Source organism: Monodelphis domestica, chromosome 3 (assembly GCF_027887165.1).
Source record: "Monodelphis domestica isolate mMonDom1 chromosome 3, mMonDom1.pri, whole genome shotgun sequence".
In the NCBI taxonomy this organism is placed as follows: domain Eukaryota; kingdom Metazoa; phylum Chordata; class Mammalia; order Didelphimorphia; family Didelphidae; genus Monodelphis; species Monodelphis domestica.
This window is the reverse complement of record NC_077229.1, coordinates 205,818,038-205,838,022: the sequence shown is the minus strand read 5'-3', so window position 1 is coordinate 205,838,022 and position 19,985 is coordinate 205,818,038. Positions and strand designations below refer to the sequence as shown.

Genomic DNA, 19,985 nt, shown 5'->3' with positions numbered 1-19,985 from the left:
TATATTAGATGAAATTATTCCTACATTTTATTTATCTGCAATAACATATCATCCAAAATTTCATAGTAGGTCTGGCCAATCTGGTATGCCCTAGCACACTCATTGAGAGCCCTAGGCTATTCTGAGGAGTCCAGGGGTACTATTTGTTGGAGCCAGAGGTAAACTCTGGTCCACCTGCAGTGCCCATCTGTTGTTCTCGATAACTGAACCCTGTTGGCCTCCCCATGGGCTCTTCTCAGAATTTTTGAGATCTGCATTACTTAAATGGTGATCTATGCTTCTTGGCCAGTGGTGGTAACACCTGAGGTTGGCTGGAGGGGTTAGAAAACAGTTTGGAGGAAGTGATAGCAAATAGGGGAAGTTGTGGGAACCCTCAGAGAGACTACAAAATAAAAAAGATTTGAGAACAATTAGATTAGACCAAGGAGATCCTTGAAGGGAATTAGTCAGATGACCTTATGATTCATGCAGGGCACTCACTCACTCTACACAGCACTGAGATCATTTCCAAAGAAAATGGGAGGAATTCTTTTTGTCCCAGAAAATCTTATAACCTAATGAGAGAAGGGAAAACACTTCAATCTAAATTTAATAAATTGAAGCATAAATTAAATAGTTTACCGCTGTATATCCATACTAAGAGATTGCTTTAGATATTGGGAACAGTGAGGGTGGTGATGATAAGAGCAGAGCACTTTAAAGTATACAAAGGACTAGATACACATTAACCAATTTAATCCTCAAAACAGTCAATCAAGGAGCATTCATTTCATACCTACTATGTACCAATCACTGTAGTAAGAACTGGGGATTCAAAGAAAGGCAAGAGGGAGCAGCTAGGTGGTTCAGTGGATTGAGATCCAAACTTAGAGATGGAAAGTCTTCAGTTCAAATCTGGTCTCAGATGCTTCCTAGCTATGTGACCCTGGGCAAGTCATTTAACCTCAGTTACCTAATCCTTACCACTCTTCTGCCTTGGAACCAATAAACAATATTGATTCTTATATGGAAGGTAAAAGTTTAAAAACAAACAAGCAAACAAAAACCACAACAAAGAAAGGCAAGAACTAGAGATCCTCAAGGAAATGAGAAGGTTACAGGAACAAGATAACATAAGCAATCCTAAAAGAAAATCCATTGACAAAACTAGAAGAAAATGATAAAAAGAAAAAAACATTGAGAAAAGTTTCATCTAGTACAATGCCTAGTATTATCCCCATTTTATAGATGAGGAAACTGAGATTGAGAGCACTTGAGTGACTTACTGAAGTGTCTAAATTAGCATGTAAATGTAACTATAAAGTAGACAAAATATCAGATCAAGAGTCAGGAAAACACATCTTCCTGAATTCAAATCTGGCTTCACATACTTACTAGTTATATGACTCTTAGCAAGTCACTTAACCATGCTAGCCTCAGTTTCCTTATTGGTAAAATGATCTGGAGAAGAAAATGGCAAACTATTCCAGTATGTCTGCCAAGAAAACCCCAAATGAGATCATGAAGAGTCAGACATGACTGTAAATGACTGAACAATAACTTCCTGATTGTTTGCCCAATACACTATCCACTCTGCCACTTAACTGCCTAAAAAAGTAGATGGGGAATAAAAAGAACATAATGGCACTAGAATAAAAAGTGACTTCCTATGGAGGATATTGCATATGGAGTCACAAGACATGGAAGCCAATCTTGGCTATCCTGTGCAACTAATATTTGACTTTGAGCAAGTCATGGTGCCCTTCTTGGGGGCTGAGGGGGTGCGGAGTGGACCTATGGTCTCTAAGGTCCCAGACAGCTCTAAATCCTATGAAAAATGTGGATTAGTCAATTAGTCAGGAATGTTCATAAAAGTTTATTGTTCAATTTTGAGTGTGAACATTTACAGTTTAGAAATAGCAAAGACTACAAAGGCATGATTTGATTTATTGTTTTGTTGATGGCATAGTCTTTTTTTAGCCCTTACATTCTATCTTAGAATTAATACTAAGAATCAATTCCAAGGCAGAAGAGCAGGAAGGGCTAGGAAGTTGGGGTTAAGTGAATTGCCCAGGATTATACAACCAAGAAGTGTCTGAGGTCAGATCTGAACTCAGAATCTCTCATCTCCAGGCCTGACTGTCTATCTCCCAAACCACCTAGTTGTCCCTTGATGGTATACTCTTAAGAAAGTGATGGATAAATTGTTAGTCCTGAAAATTAAACTTTAAAAGTGTATACTTCTCTGCTTTTTTGGGAAGGGAAAGCCAGTTATTAAACATTTACCAACATATCCTTAAAAGTAATTTAGCTTGTAAGTCTTGGTCTGCCTCAGTTTCCTTCTATGTAAAATGTTGTTGTTTTCTGACTCTTTATGACCCTTTTGAAATTATTTTGGCAAAGATATTGGAGCTTTTTGCCATTTCCTTCTCTAGTGGATTAAGGCAAAAAGATGTAAAGTGATTTGATGAGAGTCACACAACTAGTGTCTTTTTTGGTTTTCTTGGCAAAGATCCTGGAATGGTTTGCCATTTCTTTCACCAGCTCATTTTATAGCTGAGGAAACTGAGGCTAACAGGATTAAGTGGCTTACCCAGGGTCTGGGCTAGTGTTTAAAGACAGATTTGAGTTCAGGAAGATGGGTCTTCCTGACTCCAAGATCAGCACTCTCTCCAATGCACCACCTACCTGCCTTTTAGGTAAAATAGGGATAATAATAGGACTTTCTGCCATGGTTTTATGAGTATAAAATGAGATAACATGTGCATAGTCTTTTATAAACCTAGAAGTGACATAAATTCCAACTGTTATTATTATTAGATTAGCACTGAACCAACTGTAAACAAGAGAAGAGAGAAAAGGAAACAAAAGGGTAAAAAATTAAGTTGGAACATTCTTTTTGAAGAGTCAAGAGAGAATAATTGTAGGTCTCTAAGGAAAGGAGTGATGCAAAAATTGAGAAAGATGTGTACTTCTGGCTTATGTAGGTAGGCTAGGTTTGGAGAAATGAAAGCTAACTAGGAGATTGCTGTAGTAACCATGCAAAAATGTGATTAGAACCTAGAACAGGATTTGATCTTCAGAGGTAGAAAAGGAACCCTTCTAAGAAAAGCAGACAAGAAAAAAAAAACAGCAATATTTGGCAATCAACAAATATATATATATATATATGTGTGTGTGTGTGTGTGTGTGTGTGTGTATTATATATAATGTTTTGTGTATGTATGTATGTATATGTATATATGTGTATATATATCAAACACACACCCCTTGCCTACTGTGTTAGAATCAATACTAAATATTAGTTCCAAGATAGAAAAGCACTAAGGGCTAGACAATCAGAGTTAAGTGACTTGCCTAGGGTAACACAGTTAAGAAGCATCTAAGACCAGCTTTGAACTCAGGACCTCTCATCTCCAGGCTTGGTTCTCCATCCACTGAGCCACCTACCCCCCAAAAGCAGTTATTAAAAACACACTATGTGCTGGGAACTGTGGTGCAATTGTCATTCAATTGCATCTGACTCTGTGACCCATGAACCAAAGCATTCCAGTCCATTCTGTCCTCCATTATCTCTTGAAGTCTGTTCAAGTTCAAGTTTGTTGTTTCCATGACACTATCCATTGATCCTCTGCTGTCCCCTTCTCCTTTTGCCTTCAGCCTTTCCCATCATCAGGATCTTATCCACTGAATCCTGTCTTCTCATTATGTGGCCAAAATATTTAAGCTTCAGCTTCATGAAGTATCTGACCTTCCAGAGGATTGGGTGACTTACTTTCTTTAAGCATTGACTGATTTGATCTCCTTGCTGTTCAAGGGACTCTCAAAAGTCTTCTCTAACACCACAGTTTGAAAGCATAGACTATGTGGTACTCAAATTTCCTCATAGCTCAACTCTCATAGCTATACAAAGATAATGGAAAAGCTAGAGCTTTGACCATATGGACCTTTGTCAGCAAAGGGACATCTCTGTCTTGTGCTAGATGTTAGGAGTATAAAAATAAAAGTCAGATATTCCCTGCTTTTTAGGAAGCAACTTTAGGAACTTACATTCTACCAGATAAAGAGTGCATGCACATATGCAAGTATGTGAAAAATATACACAAAATGCATGGAAGGTAGCTTTGAGCTTCTGGAAGAGCAATTACCCCTGGTTCAAAGACCTCTGTGGGTCTATGTTTTTTAAATTATAGTCCAGAAGCTCCTACCAAAGTATTTACCTTTTGATAGTCAGCCAGAGGACACAATTAGCTCATTTACTGGGGGGGGGGGGGGGGGGGAAGCATGATAAGCAAAAGTGCAACACTATAGAAGGACAGTGGAAGTCCAAAAAAGTACCTCAAGGTTCAAACTTTAAAGCTGTGAAAAGAGTCATGCATGACCCCCAAGTGTGAGATTGCAAGCCTAGTGCTTGGATTAATGACTATTCTAAAAAATGCAATCCCCTAATTATATTATAAAGAGTAGGTCCCCTGTGGTAATCCTATATGAAAATAATACATAAATTTGCCAGGATGCTCCACAGAGGCAGGCAAGTTGAACTGGGCAGGGGAATGGTACACAGTGAGTTGAATCCTTGCTCTTCTATATGTTCTTCATTCTGATGCTTTCCTTCCCCCTGTAGTGCCTGTACTGTCTTGCATGCTATGTGGAAACATCTGCCAAAGCCACCAGCCCCTGTCACCTGTCCCATTTTAGACATGCAGTGTGTTAGTTGAAAGTAAATACCAGAATTTGTTAACTAGCTAACAGCAAGTGTCAGGCATCAGACTAAAGAAGGAAAAGTTTGATATTAATGTAGAGCTACTGTCCAATGATGCCTAATGAGTTAGCTTGAGTATTTGTTTTAAGTCATGTTAGTTGTCTTTTACATAGACCTTGGAAAAGTATCTTTCTTCTTCCCTCTTTGCTCCCAAGGTAGCAACAATTCTTCACCTCTTCCAAAACCTCCATCAGGCAAACCCTAATACCTTATCTCTCCTCTCTTTTTGCAGGTAATCGAGTTCAAAAATCCATAAAAATGAAATAATTTGGGATCATTTCAATGTTCTGAAGAGGAAGAAAACAAGAAAAATGCTAGAGCGAAATCTTTTGCTCTAGAGGCAATTTTTTGTTTGTTTCTGTGGACAAAGTTGGTGTGTTTCTTATTCCAGATAAAGCCTACAGGATGGTGATGGCAGTGGGGGGGCTAACAGGATGAGGTGAATGGATTATATTAAATTAGAAGGTTAGAAAGCTATTATTGGATTGACCTTTATTGGACAAACCAAAGATATAACTGGTCTACACAGAGTTCATTTCCCTTTGCTTAACCTCCAAGGGCATATGGCCTATGTTTAAAACTGTCCCCTCAGCCAGAGTACAGAGAAATTCATTTATCACAAGAACTTCTGTGAATTGATTGAACTTAGAGACTGCTGTTCCCTTGTCCTCTGAATCTGGAAAGAAGATGAGCAGAAAGGCCTTGTTGCTGCAGTTTTTCTCCTCCCAGAATCACAATGATGTGAGTGATGGTGCAGTAGCAAGGGGAGCCAATATGGAGGAAATCCCTACTGAGTCAATATCCAAAGTAGAAAACCTCCAAGTCTCCAGTGATTTTGAGGATGTTGATAATGATGGAGATCTCCACCTTGGACAAGATCAATTAAGGAAATAAAAGCTAGACTAATATCTTTTGGAAGAAAATCTAGTCAGAAAGGTAATCTGATTATAATGATGACCAAGATTGCTTTGATATGAAACATTAAGCTCATGACTTAAGGAAATGGTGATGTGATTAGCAAATAAATTCACAGAATCTGCTTTGAGGTTCCTAATGTCTTTTTGAGTATTCATTGACAGCAATGTCTGGTCAGTTGGTACACAGATTAAGTATACCATGGAAGCTAAATAGAACTGAAACAGATGCCTTGTCATTAGGGCCATCCCTGAGTGGGTGCTGGGAATAGGGGAAATACTAAGAGCCTTGCGACTTGATGTCTTTATTCAAGTGAAAGTTGGCAAATCTTAAAGAAAAGAAAGAAGACAACAAAACAAGGCAAGGCCACAAATATATTATGTCCTTGCTATGTGCCAAACACTGTTAACACTGAGGATACAAGTACAAATAAAAAGAAAGATGGGCTCTACCCTCAAAGAGCTTACATTCTAATGGGGCAATAACAGCACATAACAAAGGAATGAAAATGGGTAGGAGAGGGGGAAAGTATCCACAGGGCAGGAGTAGGGGGTGGGAGGATCATGGTGACTAAGCTCACAGAGTCAGAGGCACTCTGTGAGATGGTCTGGAGCCATCCATAAAACAGAGACCCTGAAAGAAACTCATTAATAGGAGAAGCAGGCTAACATGGCAGAATGGTGTTCCAATATGGTTGGACAAAAGGTTATGGTGGATGGGGGAAAAAATGAGATGAATGGCCAAGAAGCCAATATTAGTCCCTTTTCTCCCACTTCCCACCCCTTCAAATGATTAGGAATCTGAGGGTGCTTGAAGAAAATCTCCAGGATGACTTCCCATAGAAGAACACCACATTGGATACCAGTTTATCCTCCAATGGAGTCACCTTGAGCAAATCACTTAACCTGTCCCTAGACTTGGAGTTATTAACATGGGGTCCATATTATGTACATAAAACATGTGTATGTAAATATGTATAGATGCATCTGCATGAATGTGTGTATATACACTGGGTATATATAACATATGCATGTGGCTATGCATTACCTATTTGTGTATACATACATTGGCATATAGATACATTCACATGCATAGATGTCCATATATATATACATGTAGATGAAGAGAGAAATCTATGTTTAAATATAAACAGTCTCTCTTGCAATCCTATGTATTTTATTTTGCACATTCAAAAACTTAATTTTGAGAAGGGATCCATCAATTTCATCAAGCTATCCAAGAAGTCCAGGACACAAAAGAAATTACAAACCCCCCCAGTTCTAGGAATTGGGCTCCCTCCTCAACCATACAATGATCTCCAAATCCCCTTGGGCTCTCCATGTTCTTGTGGCCCTGAGTGTCATTGTTGGAATGATCCTGAAACTTTAAATCTCAATCCCACCGGAGGGCAAGAATTCTGTCTCTTCTGGCGGCAGAAAAGACTCAGCAGAGGTCCAGCCTATGAGGAAGCCCCAGGGTTCCAATCTTCAGTAATGGGGTATTATGGAGGATAGACTGGCATCTTTTTAAAGTGAATATTCCTGCTTAGTAATCAAATGAACCACAGGTGATTCAGTGAGATTAAAGGTGGGGGACCACGATTCAAACCCAGGTCTTCAAATACTAAAAGTCAATTCACTTTCCATGACATCACTGTGTCTCTCATATGAAACCAATTTAGAGTCTGGATCCAGGCCTGGCTGTGTTCCCTTGAACCGTGAGCATATTAACCCCATATCCCCCTCCACCCACCCCCAAAGGCCATCTTCTTTTCAAGCTATTTTCAGCTCATCTGTACCTACTCGTTTGCAACACTTGTCATAACAGGAAGCCAGTTTCACATACTGTAATCCCCAAAACACGTTTCAACTGCACGTGGAGAGCCAGGGTGGGCCGAGGGAAGAGAGCAGGGAGATTAGGCCCTGGGAGAATGCAGCCAACAGCTAACTGCTAGGCTCAGCTCAGCTCCCAGGCTCCAGCCTCTCTCTGCAGGCCCAAAGCCTCCAACACCAATATCCATCCAGACAATCTTGTTTTTCTTCCAAATGGAGTTGCTGCTTTTTTCTTCTTTTTTTCTTTTTTTTTTTTAATAATAAAGCATTTGAGTAGGCAGCACAGCCAGTCAGAACTGTTTATTTATAGCTGTGAATTTTCGGTGCTGTATAAATTAGAAATCATTGCTGAATGAGGTCTGCGCCCACTCACACACGCAGGGCTGCTATCTGTGAGTCCTTTCACACAGTTTGACTGTACACAGTCTAAAATGGGAGAAAATGACATGCTCCAAGTCAAATGACAGAGTCACAGCTAAACTGCAAGGCAGAAAACCAGCAATTATTTTTCCTCGGCACAATATGGGGAGTGCGACAGGTGCAATTATCCAATATTATTTAACAGTGGCGGTTTGTGCTATAGGGAGAAAATAAAGGTTTCTGTGTCTTGATGGGGGGAGGGGGCAGAAAGAAAGAAAGAACCTGCCACACAGTTCTTATTTCCTAGGATTAAGTACTATTTTGTAAAGTGAAACTGGTCATTATCTTGAAAAAAGAGGTCAGAATCACCTGGATCTCCCATCCCCTAGTCCTCATCTTTAAATCAGGAGTCTGGATGACCCCAAGGGTGACCAGGAATGAATTGCAGGTAGTTTTAAGGACTCTGGCCTCAACTAGCCCATCTGTGGACCAAATCAGAAGCAGAAACCCTCAAGTTGTGAAATGAGTTGATTAAGTTTTTCTTTAGAGCACTTCTTCCTTTCCTTTTCAAATTCTTTATTTATCCTCTGGAAACTACTGCCATTCTTTAGATGACCATAATTAGGAAGCAACTGCAATTCCATTCAAGCAGATCTTGCAATGCAGGATGGGTTCATTGAAAAAGCACTGGAGGGGCATTGAGGTGGTTCATTGGATTGATAGCCAGGCCTAGAGATGGGTCCAAATCTAGTCTCAGAAATTTCCTAGCTGTTAGATCCTGGACAAGTTGCTTGACCTCAACCTCCCCCACTATTTAATCTTTACCTTTCTTGTGCCTTATAACAAATACACAGTATTGATTCTAAGATAGTAAGTAAGGGAAAAGAAGGGGAGAAAGGAAGGAAGGAAGGAAGGAAGGAAGGAAGAAAGGAAGAAAGGAAGAAAGAAAGAAAGAAAGAAAGAAAGAAAGAAAGAAAGAAAGAAAGAAAGAAAGAAAGAAAGAAAGAAAGAAAGAAAGAAAGAAAGAAAGAAAGAAAGAAAGAAAGAAAGAAAGAAAGAAAGAAAGAAAGAAAGAAAGAAAGAAAGAAAGAAAGAAAGAAAGAAAGAGAAAGAGAGAAAGAGAGAAAGAAAGAAAGAGAGAGAGAGAGAGAGAGAGAGAGAGAGAGAGAGGGAGGGAGGGAGGGAGGGAGGAAGGGAGGGAGGAAGGAAGGAAGGAAGGAAGGAAGGAAGGAAGGAAGGAAGGAAGGAAGGAAGGAAGGAAGGAAGGAAGGAAGGAAAAGATCATTGGAAGGGCATCTGGTAGAGAGCCAGCCTGGAGTTTGGAGGGCCTGGATTCAAATATGACCTTAGACATTTACTAACTATGTGACCCTGGGAAAGTCACTTAACCCCATTTGCCTAGCCCTTACTGATCTTCTGTGGTGTTGATTATATCCAATCTAATACAGAAAGTAAAGTTTAAAAAAGATTTTTTTTTACATTACAGAGAGGGTACCAAACTGCATGAATAGAAAGTAGTTCCTCACCTAGGAGTTCTTGATATCAATGAAAATGTGAGTGTACTAGCTCTAATGTATGTAGGCAGTTAGATGGCCGGTGCACTAGACCTGGAGTCAGGAAGACCCGAGTTCAAATGCAGTCTCAGAAACTCACTATCTGTGTGATCCTAAGTAACTTAAATTCTGTTTGCCTCAGTTTCCTCCTCAGTAAAGCAAGCTGGAGAAAGAAATAACAAGCCACTCTAATATCTTTGCCAAGAAAATCCTATGGTCACTATTGACATGCTATGGTCCATGGAATCATGAAGAGGCAGATACAACTAAACTACAATATCTCTATCTGTGGTTTTTCTCCTCCACCAGATTATAAGCACTTTGAGGGCCAATACAAGTTCTTATACTTCTGATTTTTTTTCCTGGAATTTCAAGTACAGTACTTTTAATGCCATAGCAAGCTAAAGCTAGAAGTGATCTTCAAGATCATCGGACCTCAGCCCTTTATTTTGCCAATGAGTAAACAGGGTTAAAGAGATCAAGTTTCTCACCCAAGGTCAGAAGCTGGGTCGGATCCCAGTTCTTTGAACTCTGATCCCTCTACATTATTATAATGTGGGATGCTAAGAGTGGTAACTTCAGACCAAGTGAGAAGAAGGCAGCCTCATGATGGGGCAGTGAGAGCAGAAGGTCCTTTCCTGAACTCTAGGATCACTTTATGAATAGAGCTAGCCCATAGATGTGACCTGGATCACAGGTAACAAAGGGTAGTAGAAGGAACACTGTCTTTGGAGTCCAACGACCTGGATTTGAATCCCAGCACAGATAGTCAACATTTGTCTGAACTCAGCCAAATCATTATAGATCAGTTTCCTAATCCATAAAGTACAGGGGATTGACTAAAAGAATTCTTCCAGTTCTCTGGGCTATGATCACTGCTTTCTGTGCCCTAGATGGGGTAGAGTGGAGGAAACAGCATTCAGTGGCCCATGAGTAGGGCTGCTTTCTCTGGCCTGGCATACTTTCTGTTAGCCTAATAATAATCTTTCAAATGGGGACAGAGGGAGAGAAGGGGCTGGGAATGTTACTCCCCAGGGAATATGTTATTATAATAAAACTGTTGGCCCATTTTGTCCCTATCACCATCATTATTTGGCATTATTGCAACATTTTGTGTAAGCACAAATGAAAATGGATCTACTTATGTGGCTAAAAGAGCTTGAGGGGACAGCCTGCAAGCTCCATAGAAAATGTGACTGACATCTGAAATTCTTTTTCTAAGAGCTCAAAACCTTTCATTCCACAGGGAGGAGAAAGAGACAGATAGGCAAACCAAAACAGAGACACACAGAGAAACACAGAGACAGAGATAGGCAAACAGACAACTGACAAAGAAAAAAAAAGCAACAGAGAGCAAAGAAAGAGACAAGAGGGACAGAATGAGAAAGACAGAGAAAAAGAAACAGACAAACATAAATGGAAAGCGATAGACACAGAGATAGGAAAGCAGGCAGAAAGAGACAGAGAAATAAAAGGCAGAATCAGAAAAAGTAAAGAAGTACAGAAAAAGAGATAGAATGAGAAAGAAAGGAAGAGAGAGAGAGAGAGAGAGAGAGAGAGAGAGAGAGAGAGAGAGAGAGAGAGAGAGAGAGAGAGAGAGAGAGAGAAGTTGTAAATACCTTCCTCTCCCTTGACTCATTGACTTAAATACATATCAACATAAAGTGACTACCAGGTACTTTCTTGAAAGCAGTCTTTAAATAAAGTCAGTCAACAAGCATTTATTAAGTGTTACAATGTGCTAGGCAGTGTGCTAAGTGTTGATTGAAGGAAGGGAGGAGAGGAATGAAGGATGTATATGTATGTTGTCAGTATCCAAAAAGCTTAATGGTATTGAATTACTGAGGCCAGGAGGGAGGGAGGAACCACAGAGTATGAGAAAGAGATGAATTGAAAAAAATGATAGACAGTGCAGGAATGATTCATTTCACCTGCATATCAGGGTATTACCAGATTACTGTATGGGTGCTTTTTTTTAACCCTTACTTTCCATCTTGAAATCAATACTGAGTATTAGTTCTAAGGCAAAAGAACAGTAAGGGCTAGGCAATGAGGCTTAAGTGATTTGCCCAGTCACATAGCTAGGAAGTGTCTGAGATCTGATTTGAACCCAGGACATCCTGTCTGGCTCCCAATCCACTGAGCTACCCAGCTGCCCCCTGGCCACCTTTATTGTCTCTCATCAGACCAGGAAGGTAGGCTGCTGAGGTTAGCTGTTAAAGAACTGGGCTTTAATCAGAGCTCTCCTGCCCTGAACCAGTCTTCTTATCAAATCCAGGTGAAAACCTTAAGGTACAAGAATCAAGGAATGCATTCATTCCTTCATTCAATAATTTTTTTAAAAGACCCTACTAGTAAAAGGGCTTCACTAGCTGCATTACTAGTTCCCCTCATTGAGCCTTAATCTGGCTTGTATTCAGGTTGAGTATGACTTATTGGCCTAAACTACACTGAGGGTACCGGGTGCGGGTCCTGGGGGGATGGAGAGAATCTTTTCTACATTTGGCAAGCATGGAAAGATCTTACCTGAAAGTCACATCCTTCTCTGCCCTCCTCTCCCTTCCCCAGTAACTTACTTAAAAAAAAAAATAGGATACTAGATTTAAGAGTTTGGAGATATCTATAGAGTCCATCTTGTCCAAACCCCATATTTTACTGTTGAGGAAACCAAAATTAAATAACACAACCAAGGTCACAGAGCTTGTAAGTGACATAGACAGGATTTGAACTTAAGTCAACTGACTCTAAATTGACACACTTTACACTATATTGTGTTGCTTCTAAACTTATCCATTCCTTTCCTTAAAACTCTTTCTGAAGCCTCAATTGTTTAATTTCCTAAATAGGGTCCTTAATATTTGCATATGGTTAGAGATTTGCTTTAGAAAAAAACTAGGACCCCTGCAAGGAAATTTTCCTTCCTTAGTCCTCTCTCCCTTCTTTCCTTCCTTCTCCAACTGTACCCTCCCCTCCAGCTGCAGGGCTCCAGGCGCTCTTCATAGACAGAGGAAAAAGTGAGAGAAGGCTTTGCTGTGAAGGAAGAGGCTTACCAAAATCTCCAGCAGGGGCTCTAGTCCAGTCTGAGCTTGTGTGTGCACTGGTTACACTCCGAGAATTTGTTTTCACTCAACACTTTATTTGATTAAGGCTCAGCCTATACAGTTTGTCAGCTGAAGAAAAATTAGAAGGGGGGAGGGGAAACAACAACAAAAAACAGACCTTCCTGGAGAATCTACTGTGTTATCGAGAAAATTATGGGACGAGGTATCCTCTAAAGATATTCCCAAATACACTTAAATGATCATTTTTCTGAACAGGCATAGTTCAGTTTGCAAATTATTTTCAAAGATCATCCCAGGCCGAATTAGCTTCTTTTTGTTGATTTCTCACAGGCCCTGCCATAAGTACTTATGTCCTGCTCTCCCCATCCTTACTACCTAAACAGATCCCTCCAAAAATGTCAGTTGAAGTGAATTGATTCAATTTGCCAATTTATTCTATTTTTCCACAAGCATGAACTCCCTGGAAAACCAGGAGTTATAGAGAAAGAAAACTTAGATTTCTTTAAATCTTACTGTCTAATTTCTAGTAGTTATTTTGGACTCCAGGCCTGTGAAGGAGCAATTATTTTCATGGCTATGTTAAAGATGGGATATGGAAATAGATATATTGGAAAAGCACTAGATCTTGGCTCAAAGTGGTCCTACACTTATGACTTTTATGATCTTGGGCAAGTCCCTTGTCTTGTCTCTGCTGACTTGAGTTTCCTTATCTGTAAAACTGTGGAGGAGGAGGGTATTCTCTTCCAGATCTAAATCTATAATCCCATAATCCTACTTGGCTTTAAGACACATAAATCTTGTATTAACTATTCGTGGGAGAATCTTAAGGCAGATGTAGGAAGGACAGGATAATACAGTCTAGCATTAGGGTTAGCAGGGTATCTACTTGTGTGGGGGAAGTGGAACCTGGGGAGGAGCCAGAGATCAAAGAGCAGACAGCATTTTTTTGCAGGCTGGTATGTGGGAGCTCTCCCAGCAGCTTTTTGATCCATGGCTGTCCTCACCTCATACTTCCCTCCTCCCACATTTAACACCTGTCAGAGTCCAGAGACAAGAATTCCTTCTCACCCCCTTATTTGATTTCCTAACAAAAAATTCCTCTTCTTGTCTCATCAACAAATCTTTGGCCAAATTATTCATAGGCTTTTAGAGACACTTTAGAAATAAGTTAATTCCCCCGCCCCCATTTAAAAAGTATTATTAATATCTTTGGGGTTTATATCACTTTCATTTCCACATAAATCTCTCCCCTTCTCCCTTTCCTAATAAGTCTTCCCTTGAAACAGCAAATAAGAGGGGAAAGAATTCAGCAAAACTAATCAACATATTAAGTCTCTGACAATATATAAAATATGGATCTACATCCATAATCCCCACTCCTATAGGGAAGGAAGGGGGTACATTTTTTTTGTCTCTTCTTTGAGGCTAAGCTTGGTCATTTTAAATATATGGATTTTTTGTTATTGTTTCTGTTTACATGGTTATAGTCATTGTATATATAATCTCCCTAGTTCTGCCAACTTCCTTCTATATAAGTCCATATTTTGATTTCCTCATTAAATTATTTATATTCATCCTCTTATGGAACAATAATCTTCCATTGTGTTTGTGTATCAGAATTAGTTTAGCCATTCTTCAATAGATTGGCATCTAATTTGTTTAAAATTCTTTAATACTACCAAAAAAAGTGTTACTATCAATATTTGGGTGCACATAGGACTTTTTCCCCTGACTTTGACCATCTTGAATATATGTTTAGCAGTGGGATCTCTGGGTCAAAGGGTCTAGACATTTCCTTTGCTCTTTTTTGGCATAATTCCAAATTATTTTCCAGCATGGCTGGACTCATTTACCACTCAATCAAAAACATATTAGTGTGCTTCTCTTTTAGCAGCCCTCCACCACTGATTATTTCTATATTTTGTCATCTTTGCCAACTTGCTGCTCCCACTTCAACTTTAAAATGTGGAAACTAAGTCCCAGAAATATTTAATGATTTGACCAGGATCACAAAGCAAATAAGTGACTCTCACATGTTCCAGCTCCAGGCTTGGCCTTTTTTTCCCAATATACTGAGCACTGTTCAGTTCATCCCTGGACTACCACTTCGAATGTCCCTAATAAGGTAAAGACCTTCAGAGAGTCCTTTTGTGTGTCCCCCCTGCAGAGAGACAGCTCACACATTTTTAAAGAAAATAAATAGTTACAATTTACTTTACAAGCAGCCTTGATTCACTGCGGTAACAATTCCTTCTTTATATTGGGCCTGCATATTTTTTTTAAAGGAAATTAAAAACAAAACTGTTTGTAAACTTAATATTGATTTTTTAATTAAGATGTACAAATGTTGCTATGGCAGCAAAGGCAAGTTGTGATACCTAAGATTATAAGAATCAGAGGTCAGATATTTTATGTTTTGTCCCAATTTAATTTAATCTCATAAATATGCAGTTAATTCCTCCAATTAGATAGAAAGTTTGGTACTAATGGGACCAAGGTCAAGGATTCAGATCTGGAGCTACCTAGTCAGCTCTGCTCCATTCCATGACTCCAGGCTGTACTATAACCTCAGTCAGGCATCCCCAGTGTGTGTTTTTGGTGATGAAAGGAGAATAGAGATATCATAGATAGGCGAATTTAAACTGTTGCCTTATTGGGAAAGCAGCTGAAGGGTAGAGAGCACTACTGAGAGTCAGTGGTTTTCCCTGAGGTCTTAAGATCAAAAGATTTAGAGCTGCAAAGAGACTTTAGACCACATCTAGTCTAGGGCTTCTTCAATGAGGTTCAGAGACCCCTTGGGATTCCATGAATAGATTTTAGAGGATCCATAACCTTGGATGGGAAAAAAAATCACATCTTTATTTTCACTAACATCTAACTATGAATATAACATGAATCTAAGCAATAAACATTATTCTGAAAAGGAGTTCATAAAATTGGCTGTACGTTCAAAGAGATCTATGATACACACAAAAGAGAGGAGGAATCTCTCTTCTAGTCCCTCAATCAACAGATGAGGAAAATGAGGTCTTGGAATCACTTGTTCTAAGTCATAAGGGAATAGGTAGGAAGACTAGGATTTGAACTCTAGGTTCATGACCTTACATCCAGTGTATTCTTTCTACTACATTAAGTCCTAAGAATTATGTATTAATAAATTTTTGTGAAGACTCATGATTTCATTGTGTAGGAAATTAGTGTTGGGGAAATTCCTTTTCTTTCTGCTAATACAAATCAGCGATTACTCTATAACTTGTCTTAGCTCAAATATTCAATAAAATATGGCATATTTATATATAGTTTATCTTAAATTGATAGTCAAGCTCTGTAAATTATAGTGTAAGAATTTAAACACTAGCCTGAACCCCTTTTCTTTCTTAATATCCTAAGATCAGCCTTGGAACTTAAAGGGGAACATTTCATATTGTACCCTTGGATTGAGTTAAGAACAAAAACTGATATTTATCTACTTAAGATGAGGGGGACACATGAGCACTCTGGGTGGACACCCGAGGTCTTCTGGCTCTCTGACACCCAGAAGATGTTCATCTCTTGTCCCACATGACTCCTGGTGTCTGGAAGACCAGCCTCTGGTTTGAACTAAGATCAGAGTCTGCCAAATCAGAGGCACTGTGACTAGGAAATCACTTTAAAAGACTGATATATATTAATTTAAGGTCGCCAAGGAATTCAGCTATGTAATTCCTAAATGAAAACTCAAGTCAGCAGTCAACCTTTTATGGAGTTTTTAATTACAAACAGGAGGAAGAAAGGTATGAGAGAGAGAGAGAGAGAGAGAGAGAGAGAGAGAGAGAGAGAGAGAGAGAGAAGGGAATAGGGCTTAAATACCCCCTCTGTTTAGGCTGGGCCAAAAGGCCCAAGCCCTTAGATAGCTGAGGCAAAGAAAAGAGATCAGTCCCTATCACTCACATGACCAAAATGGAGAAACAGTCTCAGGGGCCTCCACCTCCAGCCTCCTTCAGAGCAAGCTTCTCAGAGCACAACCTCTCAGAGCAAAACCTCTCGCCTCCCCTAGTCCTCAGACCCCGCTATCTTTAAGGAAAACATCTAAGTTCCCTCCCCTCAGTTCTCACATCTACCAATCACTGTCCATGTCTTCCCTGTGCCAATGGTGGCTCTAGCTTAACCCAGGACCACCCAGAGGTCTGTGGCTTTGCCTGTTGAAGGTCATATTCTCAAATAATTAAATCTTGATCCTTTTGCTGTAGCCCTTCCTAAATCCTGTTACCCTGAGTAGGGTGGAGATTGGAAGTTCCAAGACCTGGTTCTGTCATTCCAAGTATCTCTATTGTATCAATTCTAAAATCAATCATGACTCAAAGAACTTCCTGTTCTATGCTTAAGCATAGGTCAAAGCCCTTTACATTGTTCAGCAAAAGGTTTCTGTCCTAAAGCAGTCCCAAGTAGGGAGGAGAAGGATCCTCCCATGCCAAGGGGGTTCACATTCCAATAGAGTTCTTACTATCAGTAGGAAATTTTTTCCAAGTATGAAACTTTCCAATGGTGAAATTTCCAACATTCACAAGTCTAAGAAATTTCAAGGTTTACAGCACTCAGAAAAATGACAGCACAAATAGCTTCAAAGAGATTTGGGGAAGGAAATTTCCCTCTTTGGCAAAGATTTCAGTGTAAGAAAGTGCCCAAGGAGATAGTTCTAGAATTCAGTAGGCATTTGGTAAGGGGACCAACAGCCACATGTGGCAAGAGGCTTTTTCTTTCCCTGATCCACTCTTTTAATTTATCTAATAAATAATTATGAATTAAGAAAAAGTCTCCAGAGAATTTTCATTTTGGGGCACCAAGAGTTAAGTGACTTGTCTAGAGTTAACATCGCTAGAATTTGTTAGATGCAGAGCTTGAACCCACTTTACATTACATTGAGGCTACTTCGCTACCTATTAGACCAGGACTGGCTCTGGCCTTGTGAATCCATATTATTAGAGGTGCTTCAGAGAGGGCAGCTAGATGGCACAGTGGATAGAATGCCAAGTCTGGAGTCAAGAAGATTCATCTTCCTGAATTCAAATCTAGCTTCGGAATTTTTTTTACTGTATGACTTGGAGCAAATGACTCAATCTCTGCCTCAATATTTTCTTCTGAAAAAACGAGTAATAAAAAACCTATCTCAAAGGGTTGTGATAAGGATCAAATGAGGTGATATTTGCAAAAAAGTACCTAACACAGTGCCTGGCACATATTAAGTACCATAGAAATACTTATTCCCTTTCCTTCCCCCAATCAACAAAGAGTTGGGTGCAACCACTAATGAAGTTTTCTTGGAGAACAAGAATGGTTGACTACAATCTATGATTTGTGAGTTTATATTGTCATAGTTGACTTAGAAAAATGATGGCACCAAAAGGCAGCTGGGTGGCTCAGTGGCTTGAGAGCCAGGCCTAGAGACAGTTTCAGATCTGTTCTCAGACACTTCCTAGCTGTGTGACCCTGGGCAAGTCACTTAACCCCCATGGCCTATCCCTTACCACTCTTCTGCCTTGGAACAAGTACTCTGTATTGATTCTAATATGGAAGGTAAGGGTTTAAAAAAAATGATGGCACAATGAAAAGGTAACTTTTACTTTAAAAAAAAAAGAAACCTTTATAATTCTTTTATTTATATTTTAACACCATTTTTGCTCCATCTTGACAGTGACTTTAGATTCAATGTGTAACATGGAAAGGATGAGAGCCATCTGGTGGCCAGACCAAGCATCCCAGTACTCTTAAGAAGAGTGATGAGAGAGGTGAATGGCATGTAGTTGAGAGGACAGTATAATATTGTGTTAGGGTATTTCTGTAGTTAAATAGGTTCATTTTTTCATAATGTGAATTTACTCTGCCTTGCCCTTCATTGAAGATGTACCAACTTAAATATCCCTCAAACTTGTCATCGTAGTTTGCATTGAAAGACAACATGGGTTCCAAGATCCAATGGATCTCAGAGAAGTAGACCTGGGTTCAAGTTCAACTCTGCCTTTGACTGTCTAATTCCAAGCTAATCATTTAATCTTTCAGGTAACTTATTAGATATTTAAATTGCAGTTATTGTTGTTCAGTTGTTTTCAGTTACTTCTTACTCTGTGACATCTTTTGGAGTTTTCTTGGAAAGATATTAGAGTGGTTTGCTATTCCCTTCTCCAGCTCATTTATAAATGACAAAACTGAGGCAGAGTTTAGTAACTTATCTAAGGGTCACATAGCTCATGTCTGAGATAAGATTTGGACTCAGAAAGATGAGTGAGTCTTTCTGACCTCACCCCATACTTTATTCATGACACCTCCTAAACTGCAGAGTAGATGCCTATCTGACAAACCCCACCACCCCATCTGGAAAAACCAAACCAAACAATTCCGCACTTAAGGTCAATATTCAATCTATATTTTGCTGAATACAAGACATATTTTTTTAAATTTTATTTTCAAGTAGTCTCAAATCCCTATAGTTAGGAGGAACAGAAACTTAGCTAACAAATCTAGAGAGACACATACTAACATCCCAGAACTTGAGTTTTTTTTTTAACTGATTCTCTACCAAAATATAGATTATTCTAGCTAGAAGGGAGTTCTTCCCCTTTAGAAAAAAGGAAACAAAATTCTCCCAATAGTGCTTGAAGCCTCAAACTCCAAAAGACCAAGCCACTGCTTGGATCAAAGCAACAAAACTGAATCCACCTTAGAGGAGGAAAGAATTATCAATTATTATCTGATCCCTGCAACAAAGCTAAGTAATTGCAAACATCAGTGCCACTTGAGCTCTCATTAAGCCCTAAGTATCTGTCTTATAAAGTCATGTGTTTGACTTTCCACCTAAGAGAATAAAATGGGGATCTTCTTACCAGATTTTCTAAAAATAAAATCCCCTGAAATGTCCCTGCCTTTGGATAGGTTCATCTTTTTTTTTTTTTAATTTGCTGACTACCCTAATTCAGTCCGTATTTTAATTTAATTCTTAAATTTGTATTATTGCCCTGTTCTCCAAAACAACTCATAACATTCTCTTATCAGGGGAGAATCATATTATGAAGAATTTTAGAAGGGCCAATGCATCACGAGCTGAATCTTTACATATGAGATGATGGGACCAAAGCCCATCTGCTTTAACCACATGCTAACTAATGTGGTTTGTTGCTGATGGTTATTTATGTGTATTTGGAGGGAGAACTGGGTGAAAAACTCTGCTGTGTCAGGCTCCCAGGTCCTTTTCACCAGACCTGTTGTTCAACTCTCTTTGGCAGTCATTCTTATAACACTAATTTCACTTATAGCCCCAAGACCTGGGCCCCCTTATATATTCCAGGATTCTATTTTCAGATGTTAGAAACAGGCCATTCAAATATATGTGCACCAGAATCCCACCTTGTGTTATCTACAAGAAACTCATTTAAAGCAAGGAGACACATACAAAGTATAGTAAAGGGAAAAGCCTGGAGTAAAATCTAATGTGTTTCACCTAAAGTTAAAAAAGCCAGGGTAGCAATTATGATCACAGACAAAGCAAAAG

General features: G+C 39.3%; 1 protein-coding gene across 2 annotated transcripts in view; it reads left to right on the top strand.

Moving 5' to 3' along the window:
• The window catches only part of ADTRP (androgen dependent TFPI regulating protein), a 153,922-nt gene extending 148,139 nt beyond the window's left edge, over positions 1-5,783 (top strand). For both annotated transcript variants that reach the window (XM_056823435.1, XM_056823434.1), the window contains one exon: positions 4,974-5,783. In XM_056823435.1, coding sequence (XP_056679413.1) covers positions 4,974-4,977 — 4 coding nt within the window. In that variant the 3' untranslated portion in view covers positions 4,978-5,783. The remainder of the gene's footprint in view (positions 1-4,973) is intronic.
• The last annotated feature ends 14,202 nt before the right edge of the window (positions 5,784-19,985 follow it).